At 40.5% G+C, this 20,070-nt stretch overlaps 1 protein-coding gene across 3 annotated transcripts; it reads left to right on the plus strand.

Moving 5' to 3' along the window:
* Nucleotides 1–11,415, plus strand: MEIG1 (meiosis/spermiogenesis associated 1). 3 transcript variants are annotated; one of them, XM_024108526.3, is made up of 4 exons: nt 8–135; nt 1,354–1,757; nt 6,388–6,559; nt 9,100–11,415. In XM_024108526.3, the coding sequence occupies exons 3-4, from the start codon at nt 6,422–6,424 to the stop codon at nt 9,226–9,228; spliced, it is 267 nt and encodes an 88-aa protein (XP_023964294.1). In that variant the 5' UTR covers nt 8–135; nt 1,354–1,757; nt 6,388–6,421; the 3' UTR covers nt 9,229–11,415. The 3 variants fall into 3 exon arrangements, with proteins under 3 accessions (XP_005304545.1, XP_023964294.1, XP_005304546.1); XM_005304489.4 differs by lacking the exon at nt 8–135 and adding an exon at nt 2,372–2,559 and having other exon boundaries at nt 1,656–1,757; XM_005304488.4 differs by lacking the exon at nt 1,354–1,757 and having other exon boundaries at nt 1–135.
* Nucleotides 11,416–20,070: the final 8,655 nt, after the last annotated feature.

The following is a 20,070-nucleotide window of genomic DNA, read 5'->3' on the forward strand; positions in this document are numbered from 1 at the left end:
GGCCAGTAACAGAAACGACTTTTCTACTCCGGCTCTTGCCGTGAGGTTTGGAGCTACTGCTCTGTCCGTATGAACCCGAGGACTAAAGGGCCCTGCAGCATGGGGAGAAGGGCGTGCAGCATGGGGGAAATTTAGGTAATTAGTAACTGACACCATTAGCATCTACATCATTAATAAAAACAAGAAGGAGTCCGGTGGCATTTTAAAGACTAACAGATTTATTTAGGCATAAACTTTCATGGATTAAAAAATCAATGGGTTTTTTTACCCACGAATGCTTATGCCCAAATAAATCTGTTAGTCATTAAGGTGCCACCGGACTCCTTGTTGTTTTTGCGGATACAGACTAACACGGCTACCCCCTGATACTTTACATCATTAATAATGACTCTTGGTAACTGAATAATATTGAGTATGGATAATTACTGTATTAGGAATTCATTCCCTGCCTTAGTGCAGTGTTTGTTGCTTTGTAAATGCCTATCATGAATAATTATAATTAGTCCATTAGTAATTGGTTGTGAGTAGTTATAATTAATTCAGTAATTGTGAAATATAAGTAAGTTATATTAGTAATTGTTTTGCTCCAACAATGTCCATTAGTATTTGTTATTATGACATTCGTTTATTTTGTGGGTGAGGAGCAAACTATTGAATTCTCAAAAGTGCTGTGCATTGTTTTTAGTACTTTGGCCCAGACCAACTCCTATGAGTTAGGCTCCTAAATACCTTTGAGGATCTGGACTTTTGTCTCTGTTCACAGCAGGTTCAGTGCCCTGTTCAGAGTGAGGGGGGGAAATGTAATTATTGCCAAGCACTAATCTGTTAGCTATTTATACTGATGTTATCACCAGGGTGGTATATCTAATTTTATATGGGGGGGGGGGAGATTAATGCAGGGGACCGGAAGTCAGACAACATGGATTCTTTTCCCAACTCTACCTTTGGCTCATTGTGTAACTTTGGTCAAGTCACTTACTCCCATTTTCAAAAGTGACCTGCCCAATTGAAGACCTAAATATCTGCAACCCAACACTTCAAAATGGAGCTGCCCCTTTTGAAAATCGAAGGGGTAGCTGTGTTAGTCTGGCTCTGTAAAAGCAGCAAAGAGTCCTGTGGCACCTTATAGACTAACAGACATAGTAGAGCATGAGTTTTCGTGGGTGAATACCCACTTCTTTGGACACATGCATCCGAAGAAGTGGGTATTACCCGCGAAAGCTCATGCTCCAATACCTCTGTTAGTCTATAAGGTGCCACAGGACTCTTTGCTCCTTTTGAAAATGTTGGTTATAATCTTTCTTCCTCCGGCTCCGCCGCTGAAAAGGCCAGTAACACTTGCTTCCTTTACAGGGGTACATTTACTACAGTGCTTTGGGATGCACACGTGCAAGCTCTATGCAGAAGCCTGATCTTCCCATTTCAGCTCCGGCTGCTTGCAGTGGGAGCACGGGGAGGATGGTCCCCAGCCGCCTGAGCTGTGTAATAACACACGGGTCTGACAGCACATACCCAGCTGCACCCGTTACAGTCCTTATTCCTCTTCCAAAGTGCTGCGCTGCCCGGCCGCGAGCGCGCAGTTCGTAGTACTGGCCCCGCTCCCGGGGTTCGCTGCCAGTTGGCCCAGGGTCCCCGGGAAGGCTTCTCTCGGCTTGGCTCGAGCGCCGGCGGTTGCTAGGCACCCGCACAACCGCCGCCGGACGACCCGAAGAGGCGGCGCCCGTCCCGAGGGCGGGAGCGACCCGGCGGGACCGTTGGTGAGTGGCCGCGTGGCGCCCCCGTCCCGACCCTCGCCACAGGCGGAGCCCGCCCAGCCCCGGAAGCCCTGAGGGGAGCAGGGTGCTGCTGAACGCCCCCTCCCGGCTCAGGGGAGCAGCGTGGCCTTGGGGTGCCTTTAAAAAGCCCCGGCTCCTGGAGTCCTGTGACGGGGGGCGGGTTCCTTAAAGCCACAGCTCCTGGAGGCCTGGGATTAAGGGGAGATTTTTCCTTAAAGCTTCAGCTCCTGTGCTTATGGGTTTAGGGGAGAGTCTCGTCTTTCATTTAAAAAATATAATTTTGGGGGCTGGTGGTTTCCAAGAAAAGCTTAAAAACATGACCCATGTGTCCCTCCTCGCAGCTCAGGCTGCAGAAGGCAAATGATAAGAAAACCATTAGAATTCTTTAAAATCTTCGGATTTTCAAGCAACTCTCATGATTTTGGTGGGGCCTGACTCATGGATTTTGCATGTTTGGGGTTGGCAAGGCTGGGAGGGTTGGCAGGAACAGGGGTTGTTATGGGGGGGGGGGGACGAGAAGGAATTGCACTGTATTTTTGTTGCCTTGTATTTTTGTTGTTGTTTGTTTATATCTCTTTGTCCATCTTGTCTTTTAGACTGTAAGCTCTTCAGGGCAGGGTTCATAAGAACCGCCTTAGTGGGTCAGACCAATAAGGCCCATCTAGCCCATTGTCCTGTCTCCGACAGTGGCCAGTACCAGAGCTTCAGGGGAAGTGTACCGAACAGAGCAATTTTGGGGAGATCCACCCTTACCTTCCCCTCCTGACTTCTGGCAGTCATAAGTGTAAGGTCACCCTGAGCATGGGGTTGTATGTCTGACCATCTTGGCTAATAGCCATCATCTTCTCTGTGTGTACAGTGACCAGTACAATAGAGCTTCAACCCTATTTGGGACCTTTAGGCACTACCAGAATTCATATAATTAATAACTGAGTCAAACACAATGTGGGGTCCTATCCTGGGTAGATGATATCTTGTCTCTCTCTCACCCCTTGGCAACTTTTTTGCCAGTAGAGCCCCACTGAATTGAAATGGTCTGACCTGTCTGCTGGTACTTCTACTCATTACTGCCTGACTCCTGCTTTGGGTATTGCTGCCATAAATATGTTCAAACATAAGACAAACTTAGAAGGTTCAGAGGATAGGTAGGCTGGTTTCCAAACTGTGCTGACCTTTAGGCACAGATTTGTGCCACGGTAGACTTGCCCTTTTCTTTTCCTTTCTGAATTTTAAGGAAATATGTGGGAGAGCAGGGGGGAAAATTAGGGGGAGAGGTGTGGTTACATAACAGACTTGGTGAAAGTGGGAACCGGCAGAACATTTTTAAAACACAGGAAATCAGGAGTAGTAATCTGCTTCAAGTTGTGCACGCATCTATTCGAGGATGTTTGTGTTCGACTACTATACATAACCCAAGAAGATACAGGATTCCACCACTTACAGAATTTATTCATTGATGTCTCTGTAATGGCAATCACTGTAGAGTATTTCCCAGTACCACATAGTGGGATGTGAAATTGCACAATTTCCCCCTAAATTAGAAGAGTGATACGAATGGTAACCCTGTGGTTTCTGTTGGCAAATTGAGCTTTTTGACTGATCACTCTGGGCTGTCTGAACTGCACATCAGTATAAGTGATTTACCTATTAAACTTAGATAAAAGGTTTGACAAACCAGCTTGAAAATTGTAATATTTGTTTTTTACTTGCATGCACTGACTTGGCACTTTGGCCCAGAGCCTCAAAGGTATTTAGGCTCTAAACTTCTATTGTCTGGGCCTTTATGTGTATGTTTTGCCTGTGTTTTCACAGGAGCTTTTATGGAAAGTCTTCTTGAATTAATAGATAGTTAGAATGTGCCATTTATGTGCATTGGACAAGTGCATTTGCTAAAAGAGCCTGGTATATCATTCCGCCGAGAAATGGTTAATCCTAGTGACATGTAAGTGGTCATAATAGATCTTTAGTGTTAATACCTCATTAAGATCCAATCCTATACTTCATTTGCTAGCATTGCTTCAGTAGGTCTGTCTGCAGGCTCAGTTGGTCAGCAGTATAACAGTTCTATATTATAGCTTACAATTTATACATCTTTCTTCCATAAGGATTCCAAAGTGCTTATTAATTCACACTGGGTCATGTTTCCCTTTGTAGTAAAAAAGTGCAATAAGGAGAAATGGCTCCAAGACTCAGCTGAGCAGGTTAATTTGTATTGTTGCATCCCATAGTGCGAGAAGAAAAAACTCTTTGTAATTATGACAATTGGCATTTAAAGAGAGCTAATAATTGTGGAGTGCTGAACTACCACATATATGGCAGCATCTTTAGAAAAGGGCCAGGGTATCTGTATACTTATGTACAGATCTTCACTAAACCCCATGCAAACTGAAATAATGCCCCTTTTCCTTGTTTGCTGATGTTTCCTTGTTTGTCTTTCTCTGCAAATACTGTAAGTATTTATGCCAGATGCAAATGCAGATTTCAGCCACTCCCAAATAACTGCTGCCATGCAAGCAATAACTCCTATTGTCTCTTCTGTAGTTGTTTGAGGGGACTGACTTCTGAATTGAACCACATACTGAATAAGGGGTTTCAGTTGTGTGTAGGATTTTGAGGAAGGTTTTGTAGTCAATTGCTATTCTTTTCAGCCTATAAGCCATGGGAGCACATGACCCAACAGGATTTTTATCCTCATCAGCATCAAGTTTAGAAACTTTCTTAAATGAAGACTTAGATTCTTGGAAATATAGCAAAGTCTTCCTAATTATGCAGCTGCAGCTTGGTGACACTAAGTTACTGTGAGAAGAATTTGGCCCATTGACCAATGAAATCCATCAGATGTTGTAGCGTCTGACGTATTTTTCTTCCTGTGTAAATGAAAAGTGCTCTCTATTAGCAGAATAAGATTGTGACCGTTGTTGCATGGTGGGGCCACACTGAGATTACTCAATCAGGGCAAACTACAAAGAATGGGGCAGATGATAACCAAAACTGGTTGTTATTCTAATAATTAGATTCACCAAGCCAGCAACAAAACATCTTCTACAATACCTTACTGGTTACCCAGAAGCCAAAAATACAGTTCCCTTAAAGCAATCCAGACTTGGACTCCCACCCAGACAGCCAAGTCAAATATGAGGAGGATTACTGAAAATCTTGTTCAATATATATATATATATAAGTTCTACTAATCCCAAGGTATCGGACACATTACCCATCAGGTCAATGAATATTTCAGATCTTACCCAAATACACGCTTACAGCCAATTCTTATCAACTAAAAGACTTTTTTAAAAAAGAAAAGAGAGAGAGTATTGTGGTTACAAGATCATTATACATACAGATATGAATAAAGTTCTTAGGTCAGTTTCATAGTAGAGATGATGAGCTGCTGAGTTGCAAAAAGTTCTTTTCAGAATCAATTCATCAGGTTATAGTCCAAATAGCAGTTCATATATAGAGTTTGTTCAAATTTTTCCATGAGAATTAGCAGGGTAATCCAGACTAGAGCTGGAGATCTCAGTCTTGCGACTCAAGCTTCCCCGAACCAAGCTTAAGCAGATCTGAAATAACAGGATCAGGGCCTTAGAGTTCTTTTATAGATCTCTGGCAGGTTATTGATAGCCTCTTAACAGCAGGTATTCCTTGGGTGAAGCATTGTGGTTCTGAAGTAAAAACTCCTGTTTCCTATGTATACACAGGTAATTAGTTACATTCATCAGCATAAGGTAATTATCCATTAAGACATACAGTTTACTACAAACCTCAAAGAGAAATATTGACAATGTTATTATTACACTCAAGTTTCATCTAAATGTTAATATTCCCTCTGAATCATTGATCTTTGAATCAATAAAATATAGTAACAGACAGGAACCTTCTGGTTACATTGTTAACATCTAACAAGCTATAGGTAAACAGACAAATATGAGCAGTATCTTCTTCTAATTCTCTAACGATGCAAGTCTACATTTCAAAGCTCTATCATGCCTTTGTTAGCTATTTATAAGGAATGGCCTTAATTACCATTTATATACTTTTCTAATATGTCTTTAAAGGTTGAATTTGGGTCATTTAGCCTGCTAGTCGCTTAACTCTTTCTGGCTCAGTGTCACAAAACTATACTCAAAAAATTAATACAGTGAAATAAGAGGTGAACTAGAAGAGAAAACTGGTTCCTGTTACATATTGAAATTGGTCTAGATTTGGAAACTTAGGTCAAATTCATCACTTGAGCAGCTCTGTTGACTTCAGTGGAGTTAGCTCTGGGATCAGTTCAGCCATGTGAATTCCAAAGAGCACTGTCATCAGTAATTTGAGCATACCCTGGAAAATGGCATTATAATAGTTTACACATCTGGAAACTGAAATACAGGTGATATGGATTTACTCCAGAGAACATCATGTATTCAGTGTGATTCTGGACATTTTTAACATGTTAGTTTTTACTTTGGGGTTTTGAGGTGTTTTTGTTTTGTTTTGTTTGTTTTTTGTATTTTTGACTAACTATAACTTGTTTACTATGTTTACCAATTTTGTTCTACCCATTTTATGTAGAACGTCAACAATATGGCTTGCTCCAGTTTTTATATGTATCATTTTTAAAACCTAGTTTCAGCAAAATATCTGGTGGAGTTCCTGGAGCCATGGCTAGCGCTGACATCAAACCAAAATCTATAAGTCGTGCCAAAAAATGGTCAGATGAGATAGAGAATCTATACAGATTTCAGCAAGCTGGATACAGGGATGAAATTGAATATAAACAAGTGAAGCAAGTTGATATGGTAAGATTTATAACTGTGCAGAGGCTATGCATTTTAATTCTCTATTCCCTATTAAATAGTGAAGTAAAAATGGAGGCACACCGTATATTTCCTTTCATTTTGTTTTGTTTTTAATCAAATTCAATTTTAGTTCTTTAAGCAGTTTTAGAAGTGCAGAATAACTGATTTTCAAATACATTTATTTTACTTGACACTGAAACTCTAGCAAGCCTGCAGTGTGCTGCCTCTTCATCAGTTACATATGTAAACATTTCAGAGCTTTTATTACATAATGAAGATTTTTTTTCATTAAAAAAAGAATTTAATGCTGGTGAAAGATATGGCATGGGCAGCTCACGGGCAGCTTCCACCCACTACTCTGCCAATGGGTACACCCCCTAATGTGGTATGCCCCCTTTTTAAGGATGAGAAGGTTGTTCAATATCCATGGGCTCAATCCAGCATTCTTGAAATTAGTGGCAGGTTTACAATTAAATTGTGTAGGAGTTGGATCAAACTCCTTGTACATGCAGTACTTGGTTTCTCTGCTGAAAATGTCAACAGTCGAGAAAGTTGATGCCAGGTATGGTGGAGGTGGTTGTAATGCAGACAGTTCTCTACTGAGACCATCAAGAACTCTATCTTGTACCCATTGAAAATGTCGTTGCATATGTCCTAAGCTACCGGTTAGTCACCTGATGTCAGACAGCTACGAAGCTACTCTGGATTCAAACTAGCAAACCTATAGGTGATAGGCTCTATATTTCATTATTAATCTCCTAAATCATTCAGTTCCTCAAAATCCCCTTTAAAAATCTATTCAGATATACTATGTAATTATTTTGAAATATACAGTTTGCATTAAAGAAAACTTTTGGTGCTACTGATGTCTTGTTACCACCTTCCATTATTTAAAAATCAACTGTTCGAAGTATTTTCAAAATACCAGAAACAGATTCAACTATATTATCCAGTCTCTCACCACATTTCATGTTTTAAATCAGTATATGCACATTCAAGCCTTTGAAATTGGTGAGCTACTGCTTCTTTTACCTACATAAATTATTGTAACTATGCAAAGTGATCTTTGAAAAGTTACTGCTGAACTGAATTTTTAAAAAATTCATGGCTGAATTATAACCTACTGAAAATAGAGGTGTAAAGGAACATGCAGTTCGTTCTTTTGTATTGGGCTCAGATACTGTGGTGAAGAGTGTAGTATAAGTGCTTACACAGCAGTCTAGGTAGATCTTTTAATGAGAATGGTAGGATCCCTCTAGTTAATCAATTGTATAAGATAAAAGTCAAGACTGCTACAGAGTACAAGGCACAAAAGAAACTATGATTCCATTGGCAGAGGGACACTCCCAACAAAATAATTTCCAACTTAAAAACTATGTGGCATTTTGTTTATATCAAATTTCCGTGGAATTAGCATGAGCTATATTGTAACTGATCACATTTTGAAATATGGCTCATTTTTGCTATATTATGGAGGCAACAAGATCTAAGAGCGGAGATACAAGGAATATTATATGGTACTTCCCTTTAGAGAAATAGCCCAAGCAGCCAGCAGATTTGTACATTGAAGTACTAGGCTGAGTAATAAAACTACCATTTATGAGATATAATTCAAATACAATCTGGTTTGATATCCATACCTGCTGATCAGAAGTGAGAAATTAATATTTGGGATTCAAGACAATAGGAAACACTCCTGCTGTTCATGCTGCAGGTGCTTACCTAACACCATGGGAGCTTCCAAAAGCTTATTAATGAAAAGGATTGAATGTCTGCACTTTTTACGATGTAATAAATATCTTGTGTAGTACTGAATTGAAAGCTATGGATGATGGTGCTCGGCACCTTGCAGGATTGGGTCGATTGACACTAATTTTCCTGATTTTACATATGGCTCATTTGTTTCTTTGAAAATAATGATGAAACTAATGATGTGTCTATTTTTCATGGTTAGAAAGGTGCCGAAGAAACTTTTACTTGTACATAATTCTTCCATAACAAGTGGAATCTTTTAGCCATTCGGATTTTTGAATGACTGACTCTTGTTTATACTGTAAAAGGAAGGCATCCATTGGCTAATCAAGGGCAGTCATAGACATTAGAGAGGAAAAGACCTGTTAAGTTTAATACCCTCCATTGCACCAGACAATGATTGTTCCTGGTCTCTACACCATATTTTCTAACAGCTTTGTCCAGTCCAGTTTTAGATTACTCAAGTGCTATGTCTTCCATCACATGCCCTTTGGATCATTCTTAGTCTCTTCTGACATAGTGAAGTGTTGCTGGGTTTTTGTTTGTGTGTTTTTATACCATACAGAACTTTGCCTAGAAACTAGTTTCTGATGTTTTATGTTTTTTAATCTTTATTAGAGTTAAGCAATTTAATCATAAAGCACCAATCAGCTACAAACCAATTTATTCACCAAAATACAATCCATATAAAGATATCTCATCTCCTGTGATGTGTTCTACATGGATATTTCCTCTGAGTGGCAGCCTGTTCAGAAGATGAGCGTATATTCTTTTCATTCTGTTTGCAGGTGGATCGTTGGCCAGAAACAGGATTTGTGAAGAAACTTCAGAGAAGGGACAATACTTTCTATTATTACAACAAGCAAAGAGAATGTGAAGACAAAGAAGTCCATAAAGTGAAAGTTTATGCATATTAATTTTGTTAATCCCAACTACACTATTTTGTTTTTGTTTGTTGTAAGTATGTTGCTTTAATCTATTTGAGTTTATAAAATGTAAGGAATTAAACAAGGTTTCTGAACTAATTTGTCCTGTTTTTAAATATAGCTGAACATTTTTGGGGGGAGGAGTAATAATGTATGTTCAGCACCAGATTTTCACAGAGCTTTTGATGAGGTCCATATAATTAGAAGTGCTAATTATTATTTAGTGCATTACATCTTTAATGTACTTTACTGACAGTAGCTAACTAATTCTAACCACAACCTTGGGAGACAGGTAAATGTTATTATCATCAGTTTACAGATGGGAAAACGGAGGCAGAAAAGTTAAGTGACAACCACAATATCATGAGTGAGTCGATGTCAGACCCAGGATTAATATTTGTTAAAGGAAATCGAATGACCTGGGAGTAGGGGCCAAAACCAGGCTATGGATTAAAAACTAGTTAAGTGATGGGAAACTGTCGTAACAAATAACTTTCTCTCTTAGCAAAGAGGAGTAAATAGTGAAGTATCCCATGGGTCTGTGGGTTTTTTTAATATAAGTATTAATGATTTAAAGGAGAAAGTATTTAGTGAATTGGTAAAATTAGCCAATGATACAGGACGTTGGACAGCAAAAACTAAAGAGGATTATGAGGAGTTAAACACATGGTGGGGTGAAGGGAATATTGGGCAGCAAGGTGTCAAGTGAAATCTAATATCTTTCTGGAAGTATGTCAATTATAATTCTGGTTTTAGTGACAGAAAGAGATGGGATTATATTGGTAGCAGCTAAAGAGTAAATGGATTAATATTTTTCCAGACCTAAACACCACAGTTTTGAATAGAAGAGAGAGATTTGTGCTCTGTGGTGTGGTATTAGAAATAGAGGAGCAGAGGTGTCTGTCCTTTACCCTGAAAACTTAAGGGCAATGTACTAGGGGATTAAAAATATCACATTTTTGACAATGCTGTATCCTTTTGAAGATCACATAAATGAATGAAACTACAGATTCCAGGGTTGCTCAACTTGCTGGTGAGGTGCTCAGACCTCAGAATTCTAACTGCAGTGGTCTATAGTAGTCCATTTTATTCTTTTGCAGCTGTTTTGCTTGGTTTGATGTCTGTGCAATGAAAGCTATTAAACTCTGGCACATGTGCGTTACATTAATTGATGTAAATTAAATAACACTCCAATCTTTAGTACTATTTACTGTAGCTCCTTATCTTCTGTTAATCCTTTTGATATAATCCTCTGGATTCTATCTGAAAAAATAACTGTCAAAATGGCATTGTGAGGTCCATCTCGAATTTAGTCCATATCAAATGTACTCAGTTTATAAGGCAAAAGCTGGACTCCCAAACCCACATGGACTGCAAGCTCAACCTGGGATCTGGCAATCAGGCTGGGTTCTTTCTCGTTCCCACATTATCACCTAACTCAAGTGAGTTATGTTACAGGTAAAGTTGTGATCCATTAGATTGAGCATAGAGCTGAGACTCAAGAACCTTGGAGTGAAATCCTGGCCCCACTGAAGTTAAAATGTATTGTGCTATTGTCTTAATTGATCTAGGATTTCATCCTTGGCTTCTGTTCCCTGCTCTGCTATAGACTCAGTGTGGTCGAGCGACTTAACTTCCCTGTGCCTCAGTTTCCTTATCTGCATGACAGATAAGCATTATTATTTAGTACCACTCTAGTCACCAAAAAGTAAAGATTCTATAAGTATTGCCCAATTAAGAACTCTGGTGATGTGAACAGAACAGAATCCCATGCCTAGAACTGTATTGCTCTGCAGTACTACCAACAGTAAAAAGGAGTAAAAACTTATTTTGTGACCATATAATGCCATCAGTTTTTAAACAGAGCTCCCCATTGAAAACACAGCATGTCTTGTTGTCAGAGAAGTAAGAATATTGGATTTGGAGTACATATAGAGAACACATCTGTTGAATAAGAAAATGCTGCTTTTATGTAGACCCTTTTTTGACTATACCTAAACATCAAGCCTATATTATATGAATTGTGAACTCTAATGGATTTCAATGTGTTTTTCCCCCCTCCTTTTTTAACGCATTATATGTATGCTTCTATTCTCTATTTTGTCTTTTATATATAATGAACAGTATTAGTTTTGTTTGTGAAACTAAAGACTTTTAATAAACAAAGGTGGGGATTTATGACTTCTACGTATAAAAATTTGTTCCTATTTAGTGTAATCTTCATTTTCTGTAATGATGTGTTCATAAATCATAGGGCCACATTCTGGTCTCGTTTGCATCAGTGTATCTAGTGATTTCACTGGAGTCCTGCTGGATTATACTGGTGTAAATTAGATTAGAATTGGGCCCATGGAGTCTTAAATTTACTGTTAACCCTTTTGGAAAAAAGAAATGGTATTGGATAGAAATCCCTAATCATAGCTGACGAGTAGTATGGGAAAATAACATACTGTTGGCTTCCATTGATTTTGTTCTGTTGAATTTTGAGAGGCTAGCATCACTGCTGAGCTATGCTTTAAGCCAGTGGTTCTCAACCTATTTATCATTGTGGGCCGCAGGTTGAGAACCATAGCGTGCCCCCCCAAAACTCCCCACAGTCCCCTCTGCCTAGCGGCCCCTGCCCAGAGACCCCTCCACAGAGTCATGGGGCCAGGAGTGGAGCCCTGGGTACGGGGCCAGACACCGGACCCCGCTGCATGGGGCCATGCAGGGCTGGGCAGCCTAAAACCTGGGATGTGCTACAACACCCCCACAAACCCCTAGTTCCCAGTGCCCCCCACCCCCTCACTGCTCAGAGCACCCCTCTCCCCCACAAACCTGCCCAGAGACCCATTCTACCACACCTGGCAAGGGCACTCCAGCAGGCTGCCAGACACTCTCAGACCAGAGCGGCAAATTTTGAATTTTTTTAAAGCACAGCCGGGCCACAGCTGTGTGCTAATTGGGCCGCCTGCGGACCCCGGGTTGAGAATCGCTGCTTTAAGCAGTTGAATGAGACCGTGACATTAGAGGGAAATAATTGAAGCTGGGAGAGAGAAGTAAATTATGCCATTGACCATTTCTGATTACAATTAATGCTGCAGTTAAGAATACTAAAATGGTCATACTGAGTCAGACCAATGATCCATCTTGCCCAGTATGCTCTCTTCTGACAGTGACTGGTGCCAGATGCTTCAGAATGAGTGAACAAACAGAACAGGGCAACTGGTCACATGATCCATCCCCTTCATCCAGTACCAGGTGATTAGGGGGACACAGAGCATGAGGTTGCATCCCTGATTATCTTGGCTAATAGCCACTAATGGAGCTATCCTCCATGAACTTACCTAGTTCTTTTGTGAACCATTTATACTTTTGGCCTTTACAGCATCCCCTGACAACGAATTCTACAGGTTGACTGTGCATTGTGTGAAGAAGTATTTCCTTATGTTAGTTAAACAGCTGCCTATTAATTTCATTGTGTGCCCCCTGGTTCATCTGTTTTGTCAAGGGGTAAATAATGCTTCCCAATTCACTTTCTCCACGCCATTCATGATTTTATAGACCTCGTCATATCCTCTCTAGTTGTCTCTTTTCCCAGCTGAACAGGCCCATTCTTTTCAATCTCTCTTCGTGGAGGTTGTTCTATACCCCTAATCATTTTTGTTGCCCTTCTCTGTACTTTTTCCAGTTTTAATATATCTCTTTTGAGATGGAGTGACCAGAACTGCACACGCTATTCAAGGTGTGAGCGTACCATAGATTTATATAGTGACATGATATTTTCTGTGTTATCATCTATCCCTTTCTTAATGGTTCCTAACATTCTGTTAGCTTTTTTGACTGGCACTGCACATTGAGCAAATGTTTTCAGAGAACGATCCACAGTGACTCCAAGATCTTTCTTGAGTGATGACAGCTAACTTAGAACCCATCATTTTGTCTGGATAGTGGGATTATATTTTTTCAATGTGCATTACATTGCATTTATCAGCATTTAATTTCATCTGCCATTTTGTTGCCCAGTCACACAGTTTTGTGAGATGCCTTTGTAACTCTTCACAGTCAGCTTTGGACTTAACTACCCTGAGTAATTTTGCAAGCTTTGCCACCTCACTGTTTACCCCTTTTTCTAGTTCATTTATGAATATGTTGAACAGAACTAGTCCCAGTACAGATCCTTGAGGGGGCTGCTATTTACCTCTCTTCACTGTGAAAACTGTTTATTGCTACCCTTTGTTTCCTAAATTTTAACCAATTATTGATCCATGAGAGGACCTTTTGTCTCATCCTGTTGCTCCTTACTTTGCTTAAGAGCCTTTGGTGAGGAACCTTGTCAAAGGCTTTCTAAAAGTCCAAGTACACTATATCTCCTGGATCACACTTGTCCACATGTTTCTTGACTCCCTCAAAGAATTCGAATAGATTGGTGAGGCATGATTTCCCAAAGCCATGTTAACTCTTCCACAACACGTGCTCATCGATGTGTCTGGTAATTCTGTTTACTTTAGTTTCAACCAATTTGCCTGGTATTGAAGTTAGGTTCACCAGCCTGTAATTGCCAAGATTGCCTCTGGAGCCTTTTTAAGAAATCAGCCTACTATCCCCCAGTCATTTAGTACAGAGGCTATTTTAAGCAATAGATTACACACCACAGTTAGTAGTTCTGCAATTTCATATTTGAGTTCCTTCAGAACTCTTGGGTGAATCCCATCTGATACTGGTGACTTATTACTGTTAAATTTATCAATTTGTTCTAAAACCTCTACTGACAACTGAATCTGGGACAGTTCTTCAGATTTGTCATCTAAAAGAATGGCTCAGGTGTGGGAATCTGCCTCACTTCTGCAGTGAAGACTGGTGCAAAGAATTCTCTGCAACAGCCTTGTCTTCCTTGAGTGCTCCTTTGGCACCTCGATCATCCAGTGGCCCCAGTGATTGTTTGGCATGCTCCCTGCTTCTGATGGACTTACAAAATTTCATAGAATCATAGAATATCAGGGTTGGAAGGGACCTCAGGAGGTCATCTAGTCCAACCCCCTGCTGAAAGCAGGACCAATTCCCAACTAAATCATCCCAGCCAGGGCTTTGTCAAGCCTGACCTTAAAAACTTCTAAGGAAGGGGATTCCACCACCTCCCTAGGTAACCCATTCCAGTGCTTCACCACCCTCCTAGTGAAAAAGTTTTTCCTAATATATAACCTAAACCTCCCCCACTGCAACTTGAGACCATTACTCCTTGTTCTGTCATCTGCTACCACTGAGAACAGTCTAGATCCATCCTCTTTGGAACCCGCTTTCAGGTAGTGGAAAGCAGCTATTAAATCCCCCCTCATTCTTCTCTTCTGCAAACTAAATAATCCCAGTTCCCTCAGCCTCTCCTCATAAGTCATGTGCTCCAACCCCCTAATCATTTTTGTTGTCCTCCGCTGGACTCTTTCCAATTTTTCCACATCCTTCTTGTAGTGTGGGGCTCAAAACTGGACACAGTACTCCAGATGAGGCCTCACCAATGTCGAATAGAGGGGAATGATCACGTCCCTCGATCTGCTGGCAATGCCCCTACTTATACAGCCCAAAATGCCATTAGCCTTCTTGGCAACAAGGGCACACTGACTCCTATCCAGCTTCTCATCCACTGTAACCCCTAGGTCCTTTTCTGCAGAAATTAAATTAAATTTACAGCACATTTTTCTGTGTTTTGGCAGTTGCTTTTTTAATTCTTTTTTGGCCTGCCTAATTATAGTTTTACACTTGACTTGCCAGAGTTTATGCTCCTTTCTATTTTCCTCTGTAGAATTTAACTCCCAATTTTTAAAGGATAACTTTTTGTCTCTATCCACCTCTTTTACTCTGTTGTTTAGCCCCGGTGGAATTTTTTCTGGTCCTCTTACTCTTTTTTATTTATTTTTTTAATTTGGGGTATTCATATTGTTTGTGCCTCTGTTTTGGTGTTTTTAATAAAGCTTCAATGCGCCTTGCAGGCATTTCACTTTTCTGACTGTTCCTTTTAATTTCCATTTAACTAGCTTCATCATTTTTGGGTAGTTCTCCTTTTTGCAGTTAAATGCTACTGTGGTGGGTTTCTTTGGTATTTTCCCCCTTACAAGGATGTTAAATTTAATTACACCATAGTTGCTATTACTAGTTTAGGACTTAATCAGACTGTTTATTATTATCATTATTATTTAGCATTTATAATACAGTAGTGCTCAAAAGACCTCAGTCAGGAATGGGGCTCTGTTGTTAGTTTTTGTACAAACACATATAAAAACACAGTTCCTGCTCTGAGGAGTTTACAATTCAGCTCTGCTGCCTGTCCACCCTCCATGACATGGACCTATTTCTCTAATATATGACTGCATACCCAGCAGCTCCCATTGAAATCAGCACTTCTGAAAATCAGGTCACTTATTTAGGTGCCTAAATATAGATTATGGGGCCTACCTTTAGACGACCATTTTTGAAAAGCTTAGCTTTCGTGTTATCCTCTGTCTGATACTGTAGTGGAAACAAGGAGAGAAGCAATTTTTCATGTGGTAAATTTGTATGTAATCCCTACAGGGTAATAGCTTTCCCAGTGTAAATAAGATTTTAATGACCAGAGAAAACCTGCTTTTCACTTACTGATATTTGTCATAACAGCAATATATTTGAAACTTAGTGGATAATAGCATCTAACCACCAGAGGGAAGGGTGAGTGCTTGTAGGCTGTCTGAGCCAGGGAAGGGGAAGAGACAGTAGCGAGGAATCCAGATTTCAGGCACTTAAGAGCCATTAACTTTCAATGAGAGGTAGGTGCCTAAGGATGGGATTCCCAAAGGTATTTAGGCTCCCAACTTCCATTGAAGCCATTAGGCTCCAAAGTCACTGAGGTGCTTTTGAAATATTTTCCCTTTTTTCCTCAATGTGTGCATATTATTGGGGCCAGACAGATCTTAAGTGAGTGATCCTCTCACCAAACTAGGGAACAATTGCTGGGGCAACATGGGCCTGAAGAGCCATAATCCAAGAAACTTCTGTTCTGCCAGCCAATTGACACGCACATTAGTGCCAATAAGGGACAAAGAAGTTTTCATGGTTCACTTTTGGTTGTTGTCTAGGGCATAATTGGTGAAATTGCTTTTTCTGATATGGAAAGATCATGCTTCATAATTGGGGGTTTAACTTTGCAGCTGACCTCCTGGGAAACCCCTTGTTAAAAGTTTTCCTCCAAAATGAAGGAGCAGGTTGAGGTGATTTCTCTGCTTCTGATGGAGTTCAATTCCTCTCTGGATTCTGCTAAATTAGCCACAAATTTATGACAGGCTAAGGAGGGAAAATTTCCTGAGAGCCTGTAAAAAGATTGACAACCCTCTATGAAGATATATAATACTGAAAACAAAAATGCAATTTGCTTAGACCTTTTTACATCAATGCCTATAGCTTTTCCAAATAAGGTTTCTGTGGGATGAGGAGGGAGAAGGAGGAAGATTTCTGAAATACAGTGAAAAAGATCATATAAAATTGAGAGACTCTATCAGAAAGACAGTCCCCACCAAACCCATGCTATCTGAAAACCTGAAGGAGAGACACAATTATACAAACAAAATTGTCCACTGTTCTGAACACTTCACCTTTTTTAATTTAACTCTTCCAGTTGATCTCAGTACATTCAGAAACATGCAAGTTGGGAAAAATAAAATAAGTAATAGGAAGTTGCTTATTTAAACACCGCTACAAAACAGTCTACATGATCAAAACCACCAGAAGGAAAAAGTAGGTTAATATACTGTAATACCTTAACTTAGTACAGTGTTTCTCAAACTGGGGTCGCTGCTTGTGTAGGGTAAGCCACTGGCGGGCCGGGCCGGTTCGTTTACCTGCCCCGTCCACAGGTCCGGCCGATCGCGGCTCCCACTGGCCACGGTTCACCACTGCAGGCCAATGGGAGCTGCTGGAAGCGGCGGCCAAACGTCCCTCGGCCCGCGTCGCTTCCAGCAGCTCCCATTGGCCCAGAGCAGCAGACCGCGGCCAAGGGAGCCGTGATTGGCCGGATTGTGGATAGGGCAGGTAAACAAACCGGCCCAGCCCGCCAGGGGCTTTCCCTACACAAGCGGCGACCCCAGTTTGAGAAACACTGACTTAGTAGGTATGCTCTTGTCTCCCTCTTGTGGCTGGCTCTAGCAACTATAACAACTAAAGGAATTTTCCTTTAGTTCTGATGATGAAAGGTTGGGACTTTTGTGCTGAAGTTCTCAGGTTAAATCCCCACTGGTGGCCTTGGGGCCTATATGTAGGAGGCCGCTATCTGTTACAGTATCATCATAAAGACAATTAAAGATTACAGGTCAGGATACCAGCTGGTGTATGTTGGCTGAGCGATGCCAGTTTCCACCATGTGATGATCTAGTCCTATACGTTTGATCTCTAGTTGGTGTTATCAACTATTGACAGCAAAATGTTTAAAAGAAGCATTCCTATTTCATGAACTTATTGACGTGATAAGTGAATGTCTTGGAGCTGTAGGCCATTTTGTGCCTATTTTAACATTTAAGTCCATTTAACTCAAAAGTTTTGTGTGCAAATTCTTTATATTTTTCAAACATTTTTTAACACGTAGAAGGCACTCAAGGTAAGTTACAGGGGATAAGAGAAGTAAGTGAGAGAAGGGGCCTTTCATTAGATTAGAAAGGGGGTTAAAATAGAATCTGTTTGAAATATTTTTGCTGCTTTTTCTTTCAATTTCACTTCATTTTCACTCTGACAATATCAGTGGCTCCCTCAGGTGGCAATACAAGCCACTCTTAGTTCCTAAAAGAACGAGGAGTGCTTGTGGCACCTTAGAGACTAACAAATTTATTTTAGCATAAGCTTTCGTGGGCTACATTTGTTAGTCTCTAAGGTGCCACAAGCACTCCTCGTTCTTTTTGCTGGTACAGACTAACACGGCTATCGCTCTGAAACCTGTCATCTTAGTTCCTAATTGCAGACACTGACAAGGATTGAGCTGTGAATTTCAAAAGATAATACTATTGTGGAGATATAGGAAGAAGGGGACACACATAGGGTCCAAATGAGGCTCTGGGTGATCACTACTTCCCACCACCCAACACAGATGTAATGAGGTTAAGTGGTGTCCGTATAAAGAAATTAAAACTACTGATTATTCCTCAAGACAGGCTTTGGGAACCCCTGGGGGTTTGCAAAATGTTACAGGGGGTTCTCAGGAAAAAAATCCCTAATGGCAGACAGAGTTGTCTCAGCAGCCCGGAGCCCCTGGACTTCCAAGAGCTAAGCAGATCAAAGCAAGCATATCTATCACACTGAGGAGATTTAAACTTCAAGACTCCTTATAAGAAATGGAAAGGGAAGTGGATAGTTTTTTGCTGTTTTTAAAATTAAATAGGCAGCTAGCATTGTTTTTAAAATTATTATGAAGAACAAGTTTAAGCTTTGTTGTAACGTGCGTTGTTTGCCTGGACTGCTCAAGACCTGAATGCTTGTGTAGGAGGAACTCTTTAAGTTGGCTTCTTAAATACCTTTATGCTTGTTTCACATCTGATACTCCTTGATGAAACATAGGAGCCTTGTCTTATAACAGGCTTAATCAAAGTGATACAAGCTACGAAAGTGAGATCTTGGAAGAGTGTTGCCATTTTCATAATGTAATAAAAATACTGTAATGATAAATAATAAATAGTGTGTAATAAGCATGTCATAAAAACAAATTTTATATTTCCAAGATCACTGCTCTTATAATTTATACTCAGGTAAAGGAGAAAATCCCTGGAAATATTCATTTTTAGGAGGGGGTTCACGAGACTTGACATTTTAGTGAAAGGGGTTCACAGGTTGTTAAAGTTTGGGAACCACTGTCTTAGACCAAGATACACACACACGCCCACCTGAGGCTCTACACATTTAATCTCATCTTTCCCCCGTGTTTTGAAGCAGGTCAACCAATCAGGTTAGGCCAAATCTGTAATGTGGTTAGCGTTGTTGCTTTGGGTGTATAATTTAGGCTTACTTATTTTTTTGTAGCCAATTGTTGTTTTAGTTTTATAAGTTATGCACAAGGAGATAACTTATTTCCATATAGCCCATTGTCTCGACTGTGGTTTTTCTAATAGCCAATTGGTGCTTTAATTTTTTAGGTTACAAGGACATAACTTACCTCTAAATGGGCTATTGTCTTGATTGTGGGTAAGGTTATTTTGATAACCTATGCCTGAAGGCCTAGCCCATCAAAAACCACATAGGAATCAGTTCTTTGGCTGCAGCATCTCTTAACCACAAGTTTCAAAGGTGGCCTTAATAAGCCGTACCCGTGGGCATGACCTATTTTACCATATAGGAGTCAGCATAAAACGTTGTCTGGTTGCAGGAGTCTTTTGACCACAAGTTGCAGCTTAATTTTGCAAAGCTTGCTCTATAAAACTTCCGGAAGTTTTAGGCCTAACACTGGCAATACTGTTGTTCATTTTAAGCTTGACAACACTCTTGTTCAAATTAATCACAACTATTTTTTTTAATAACATTTAGAAACAGCCCACTGTTCCCCCTGAATCCACACAGGGAAGTGCACATGGATCATCCCCATTCTGCATGGAAAGGGGGCTTACCCATCTTTGCAACACTGCCCCTACAGTGCACCATGATCCCTGCAGAGCCCCCTCTGCTCAGCCTCCATGCCGATGGAGGGGGTGAAGACTGGGTTGGCCAGGGAAAGAGTGGTCATGACTGGAGCAGGTATTAGGAGAAATGCACAATGTCCTACTTCTAGTCCTACATGGTTTATTCAGAAGATAATACAGCTTGCCCTCCCAGGATCCCAGGGGCAGCTGCAGCCTGGAGAGTCCTTGAGCAATGCTG

This window comes from Chrysemys picta, chromosome 1, assembly GCF_011386835.1.
Source record: "Chrysemys picta bellii isolate R12L10 chromosome 1, ASM1138683v2, whole genome shotgun sequence".
NCBI classification, from domain to species: Eukaryota; Metazoa; Chordata; order Testudines; family Emydidae; genus Chrysemys; species Chrysemys picta.

Coding starts and splice junctions, on each gene's coding strand:
- MEIG1 (XM_005304488.4), top strand. CDS start 6,422: ATGGCTAGCGCTGACATCAAACCAAAATCTATAAGTCGTGCCAAAAAA. Junction 6,560..9,099: donor AAGTGAAGCAAGTTGATATG/GTAAGATTTATA, acceptor TTCTGTTTGCAG/GTGGATCGTTGGCCAGAAAC.